The sequence below is a fragment of the Magnolia sinica genome, chromosome 3, assembly GCF_029962835.1.
Source record: "Magnolia sinica isolate HGM2019 chromosome 3, MsV1, whole genome shotgun sequence".
NCBI classification, from domain to species: domain Eukaryota; kingdom Viridiplantae; phylum Streptophyta; class Magnoliopsida; order Magnoliales; family Magnoliaceae; genus Magnolia; species Magnolia sinica.
Window position 1 is genome coordinate 14,905,644 of NC_080575.1, and position 7,303 is coordinate 14,912,946.

General features: G+C 42.8%; 1 protein-coding gene across 1 annotated transcript; it reads left to right on the top strand.

Moving 5' to 3' along the window:
- The first annotated feature begins 783 nt into the window (after positions 1-783).
- LOC131239584 (PLASMODESMATA CALLOSE-BINDING PROTEIN 3-like) lies at positions 784-7,082 on the top strand. The gene is made up of 3 exons (XM_058237358.1): positions 784-1,198; positions 1,331-1,364; positions 6,711-7,082. Exons 1-3 carry the CDS (start codon positions 877-879, stop codon positions 6,976-6,978), a joined length of 624 nt encoding a protein of 207 aa, XP_058093341.1. The 5' UTR covers positions 784-876; the 3' UTR covers positions 6,979-7,082.
- Positions 7,083-7,303: the final 221 nt, after the last annotated feature.

A 7,303-nucleotide genomic window follows, 5' to 3' on the forward strand; every position in this document is an offset into this window, starting at 1 on the left:
CAGGCTAAAATGACTAACCCACCTTGAAAATCGACAGGGCACTCGAGCCATGCATGGCAGGCTCAAGAGAACAGGTCCCAATCGACGGTCCAAAGACGAGTCGGACACGATGCCACCCCTGACCTGGCGGATTCGGGTCATAAAGAAATGGGACCCGGATCCGAGTCATAAAAAACCGAGATATCCCAGCTGGCGCCTGGCCGATTACAACGTCACCCAAGAGGAAGCGGCTTGCGTACTGAGTAAACCCTGTTAGGTTCGTCATTATTTATTTATTTCATCCCCTCCGTCCATCCATTGTAACAGATAATTTTAGTTATTAATCCCAAAAAGAAATCATATCCAAAGCTTAAATGGACCACAACACAATAAAAAGTGTGAATTGAATATCTACCGTTGAAAATTTCTTGGGGGGCTACAAAAGTTTTGGATCAAATTTATAATTATATTTTCCCTTCATCCGTATCCGTATTATCTTATGAAAAGTTTGGATGACAAGTAAACATCAATGTGGGGCCTAGAAAAATTTCAACGGTGGAAATCATTATTCCCACTGTTTCCTGTGGTATGATTCACTCGATCAGTGGGTATGATTAAATTTTGGTATCAACCCCTTAAATGTTCTGAAAAAATAGATTGACGGTGTGGATACACCAAATACATTCAAGGTAGGCTCAACTGAGTTTACTCAGTACCGTAAGAGCGTAGTGGGTAACTCAGTACGCAATCTGATTTCGTCCGAAGACTACCTGCCTTTTGTCACTCTTCTTAGATTCTTCAGAAACTCTCTCTCTCTCTCTCCTCCTTTACTACCAGCTTTACCTTTGTATTTTTAGTTTTTTTTTTTCTTTATTTACCTTCTTTGGAGTATCGCCCATGGCTTCTTCTTCTTCATGGACGGCCCCAGCCATTGCAGTTGGAATGGCGTGTCTGGCACTGCTATTACGAGCCGCTGACGCGGCAAGCTGGTGCGTGGCGAGGAGCCACGTGAGCCAGCAGCAGTTGCAGACGGCGCTAGACTACGCATGTGGGGCGGGTGCGGACTGCACACCCATACAGACCAACGGTCTATGCTTTCTCCCAAATACACTAGAGGCGCACGCTTCTTACGCTTTCAATAGCTTCTATCAGAGGAAGAGCATGGCTCCTGGCTCTTGCGACTTCGCTGGCGCTGCTGCTGTTGCTTCTACTGACCCAAGTAAGCATTCATGATCTAACCCCCCCAAAAATGATTTAATCACCCAACTTGGTTTTTTCTTCTAATGGTTTTTTTTTTTTAAATAGTTTTTGGACTGAAAATGATTTTTTTTTTTGGTGGTTTGTGGTGTAGGTTATGGATCTTGTGTGTACCCATCATCTGCAAGGTATGTCTCTGTTTTCTTTCCTTGTCTGTCTTTCTTTCCTTCTTTTTTTTTTTAGCAGGAAATGCTGAAATGGGTTTTCTGTTTGAGAGAGAGAGAGAGAGAGAGAGAGAGAGAGAGAGAGAGGGATCTTTTTCTAGCTTAAATCTTAAAAAAAAAAAAAAGATCCTTCAGTGAGAGAGAGAGAGAGAGAGAGAGAGAGAGAGAGAGAGAGAGAGAGATCTTTTTTTGAAAACAAAATGGGTATTTTTAACTGTAAAAATGATTTGTCTTCTATATAGAGATTTTGAGGAGCTGAGATTTGGGTTTTTTTTTTCTTCCTATTATTTTTAAAAAATATATAGGTCTTTACTTATTTAACTGAAATAAATATTTTGATTTTGGGTCGAGTCACACGCATACAAACAGATGGGAGCCCAAGCAAAAGAAAAAAGCAGTTTTTATTTTATTTTTTTATTTTTTATTCTGCTTCTTTTATCTTTTTGGTCTGAAAGCTGGGCTATGTAGATGGAACCCAAAAATAAAAATATATATTTCTTTTTCTTTTTCTTTTTGGTGGGCCGCTCTATTTTCCATTTTAGCTAGGGCATGATTGGACTGTTTCAGATGGTGTGGCCCGCTTGTGTCCTGTATACGGGTGATTTTTAGCAGATCTCGTAACCTAGAGGGGACCCACCAAATTAACGGTGCGGATGTCTGATACACTTAATGGTGGGGCCCACAGATCTCGACCTATTGGGAAGCTCCCATGAGGTCGACCTCACTGTACCATTCCCTCCGCCCCTATATATATGAATACTTGGTTGCGATGTTCAGTAAAAAATTGCTAGGGAATTTACATTTACACCTCCAAGATGATAGACTCGCCCTTATAATTTATACTATTAGTAAAAGAAATAGTACATTTTTGAAATAGGTGCATCTATCAAGTATCAACTTATAGAGCGCGTGGGTAGTTTTGTCTTTTGTCCTTTTGTTCACTTTGTTGGGTTTCCGCGTGTCCGTTTGCATGGCCTGTCTGATTTCCTCTCTGGCAAAGCTTTTATACTCTGGCAGAGTGTGATGGATGATACTCAGGCACTTAATAATTGGTATGATATGGAGTGTAAACATATAAAGCAACCTATTTGATCATTGATTATTTTGGATTGGTGGCCGTTTATTGGACAGTTGAAAATTTAAAACATCCAACGGTCCTATTTGTACTAACAAGTGTCCATCAATTAGAGGTTAGGATTGTTCCGATCCTGGGATTTTGAGTTGTCTACAGTGGGATGGGTGCACTCTCATTTAATGTATGACGTGTGCAATTTCTGAGCGCCTGCGTATCATCCGTCACACGCAGCTCGAGTACGGTGTTTTCGATTTGGTAGATGATACGGTGTGGGACACGGATTGCGTACTACCCCGTCCATTTCTAGTTAAGAACGGGCAGTTCTGTGGACGGGCCCACCGTGTTGTATCTGTTTATCCATGCCGTACATCCCTTTTCTAATGTCATCTTAAGATGCGAGCACAAAAATAAGGCAGATCCAACGTTCAAGTGGAATACACCATCGATGAATCTTGCATTTAATGCTTTGTGCATTATGCAACCCAAGCTTATTATTGGGTGTGGTCCACTTGAGCGTTGGATCTGCCTCATTTTTGTGTGCATTCCTTATAATGATCGAAGAGAATGGATGGACGGTGTTGATAAACAGATACATCACAATGGACCCGCCCACAGAACTACCCGTTCGGGGCCAGAGACAGGCGGGGGTAGTACGCAATCCGCGTCCTACGGTGTGAGCGCGTAGAAACCGGAAGATGGTAGAGCCGTACATCCGCAGTGACGTGGTAGGGTCCTGTATCAATCTGGTCCATCCAATCTGCTGGGCCATATCATGGATGGCTCCTAGTTCAAAGACCAGGACGATTAGCCAATTTCCACTCACTGAATATCTGACCGCTAACCCTTTCTTGAAGGGCCACCCGTCAGATGGCTATGATCATCTGATCAATGTGAAAATGAAAATCACGGTTTCCTATCACGGTTCATAAACACACACTCACCATTTGTACACGTAGCACATCCATCCATTGTGTGTGTCCCACTTGGATGACGGTTCACACTACATTTCAGGCCATTCCAAAATTCAGGTGGGCCTCACCATGTACTTTTAGATCTTTTAATCATGACTTTCCACTATGGTTTCGGATATTGTGGCCCACCTGAGTTTCTGATATGGCTGATTTTTTGTAGATCCCATAAACTAGAGGGGACCTGTCAAATGCACGGCGTGGATGTTCATCACACATCACGGTGGGGCCCACAGAGCTCGACCTCATGGGAAGGTCGCTCATCCTCTTTAGCCTTGTGTGAGAAAACGGACGCGGATTTCCTGCGAAAGCCTTTCGCAGGAAGTTCCTGCGCTGGAAACCTGGGTGGGGCCCAACGTGATGTTTTTGAGAAATCCACCCCGGCCATCCGTTTTCCGAGATATTTTTAGGATGGTAGGCTAAAAATGAGCTGTATCCAATACTCAAGTGGACCTAAAATGTGATTATTGAAGGTACACAGTTGAAATATTTATGGGCCACGGAAGTTTTGAATCAGGCTAATATTTGTGTTTTCAGTTCATCCAAGTAGGAATGACGTTATTAACGGTATGGATGTCATGTAAACATCATTTTCCTATCCAGAAAGTTTTCAACGGTAAGAATTTTCCTACCCACCTTTTACTCTAGTGCGGCCCACTTGAGTCTTGGATCCTTCTCAGTTTTGGTCTCAAGTCCTAAAATGAGCTCAGAAAACGGATGTACGGGGTGGATTTCTTAAAAACATCACGTTGGGCCCCACCCAGTTTTCCAGCGCAGGAACTTCCTGCGAAAGGCTTTCGCAGGAAATCCGCGTCCCTACCACAGTCCATTGCACCCCTAGAATGGCTCAGTTTCCGAAAATGGATGAGTTGAAAGCCTATCTTTCTATATGAGTCCTCTTTTGTATGCAACTTGCCACGTGTCATTTGAATATTATAGCTTGTTAGGCCCACACATCCCCAGCACGTCAAAGCAATCCTAGCCGTGCATCAGGTGGACCACCATGACTGGTCCAAGAATAGTAGCATTTTTAAGGAGTCAGGCATGCCACTGGGTGAAATGCCACCGTTAGAATGTTTTGTAGTTGGTGCAAACGGTTCAAAATCTGACATCTGAGCTGTTCATAAGGTAGGTGCGTCTCACCATGATGTTGGGACGCCTCCAAAATCAGGTGGGCCACAACGCAGTAAAAAATTTCAAATTCTGTATATGTGGGGCCCACTGATAAACTTTAGCCAACCTTCCTTTTTCAATCCAGGTCACATGCGTGGGTCCCACCTAATGTGCTGCTCGGATGTCAGGTTCGCACGTGTGGGGTGCCTGCAATTCATTTAGCTTAGATGTTCCCTAGGGGACCTAAGGTCACATTCCTACTATCCAAACCGTTGATGGGCCCCATCTTGGATGGAATTATCTAAGAAAAATCTCAGATTGTAATGTTTTAATATGGACCGTCGCCTTAACACCTATTTTATAGGACAGGTTTAGGGAGTCCGATAATAAAATTTTTACGAAGCTACCATCAGCCGTCCGTCTGGTCAGATCAACGGTTCGGATCATTGAAACACGTGTCTATATCCAGCAGGACATGATCTAGCATCTTCTCTTCTCTTTATACACTTTACACGCTTCGGCTTTTGCCGAAAGGAGGGTGATTGATATGGGGTGATATTTGATACTCTGGAAGAGTATGACGCTTGATACCCATGCAGTTATAAATTGTACACTTGGAGACATTAACTCTAATTAAACCGATAGAATCATGAAACCCATTGTTGCTAATTTACAGACCCACAATCAGATTGGTTTGAATAATCCTAACCTCTGATTTGGGGACACTTGTTTTTCGAAGTTCATTTTTAACCGTCCAAGGAATGTCCACTGACCCAGTAATCATATGATTAAATACGAGTATTTGGTTGATTATAAATCTACGCTAGGACCCATGAATTGGACAGTTTAATGACTTGTGCGCATGCAATTTCCAAATAATGTCTAATTGCCTGCGTATCATGATCATACCCTGCCAGAGTATCAATGTTCTTTTTTTCTTGATATATCTTGCGAGCTCGTGCATTCAGAAACTGTACAGGTGGCATACCCGAAGCTCAAATCGAACCGTCCAAATGGTAGAACCCACTTTAGATCATGATTCAAGAATCAGATTTAGGATATTGTGCACCGTTGAAACAGTTTTTCATTTCAACCGTCCACTTGATGTCCACTAATCGGACAGATAAGATATAATTTCAGTTTAGCTCTTGGTTTGTGACCAATCGAAAGGGAATCCCAGGATTTGAACGGTTCAGTAGGTTAGATGAATGCAAGTGCAGGAACCATCACACTCCGGCAGAGTATCAAAGCTTTTCTCTTCCCCAAAATGGCAGAAAGTATAGTTCTGTTTGAAAAAGGAAGTGAGACTGCTTCAGTACTAAGACTTTAGCTTTTGCATTTAGTTTTCAAAAATAAACATAGGACTGTCCACATGGTTCAATTTACTAGTGCCACACGAGTAAAAGATCTACACCGTTCATCTACCAGTAGCCAAAACTTGCTTTCATTGGACAATCCTAACCATTGATAGGCTACGATTGTCCAATTGATTTTTTTTTCATCAATGGCCCATTCACTACTGGACATGTGGGACCCACCACCAGTTTATTCCTTTGAAACCTCGAAAGTCTCTCTACTGTGGAGAATCCAACGCAGCTCTTTTTTCAAGTGTTATATTATATATATTATAATATATTAAATAAATATTATGCACCGAATGTAGTGTTTGTACAACCTAAGAATGCTTGAAAGATGGTGAATGTATATTGATATGCTTGCATACCAGAAGGCCCGTGTACAGGCACGTCCTTGCTTTAATCCAAACCGTCCAAATTGCAGTCCGCACTGTAGATGGAGCATGAGTGTAAAATCACATGAATTAGGTGATCATAACTTCATGATTCATGCCCACCAAATGGACAGTTACAATGAGGTGGTCATATTAAATAGAAAACTCTGTGATAATCAGAGGTTAGAATCATCAATCTGATTTTGGGTTTATTAGTTTATGGTCCATCTGCAGTGGACCAACTGTTTGAACGGTATGGTCGAGTGGAATATGTGCAGTTGCTCACTCATCAGGTGGGCCACACAATCCTGCCACTCTTTAGAATAATTTTAAACTAATCCAATCTGTCTAATGCATTTATTATTATTTTTTTGTCTGTAAATCCATTAACTAACGGCTATGATTTGTTGGACCCGAATTTGCAGTAATGCTGGAGGAACGGTGCCCGCCGGCACGCCACTAACGGGTCCCGGTACAAATACGCCGACGACGACGACGACAACGCCGACGACGAGCACACCTGGGGACACACCGGTCATGGGAGGAGGCATTGGTGGAACTGGTGTTGGAGGGTTCACACCACTGGGCCCCACAGTCCCCAACACAGACACTTCAATGGCTACAAATCCATCGTTTGATTTCATTGCCCTGTCTTTGATTTGGGTTGCCCCACTCCTCTTTCCACCCATCTAAACCGTACATTTGCATGACATTTCTTTTTGAGTGGCTATAGTTTTGTTGGAGGTTGGAATTTTCTCATCTCTATCTTCAAGTTATGCTATCCCTGCATTGTCCTACATGACACCACATGTGCCACGTGGCCAACTAGTGTCACATCCACGCTCTCCATCAGGTGGGTCACACTCATCAGGTGGGCTGCATTTTGTGGATCGTCTGATCGTTGGATATGTCCTAATTTTTGGCAGGGGAATCTGGACCTTGTGAGCCACCTGATGGACGGCGTGGATCTTGCACCCATGTGTGATATTCTCACTTAAACATGTGATTTATATTTGGT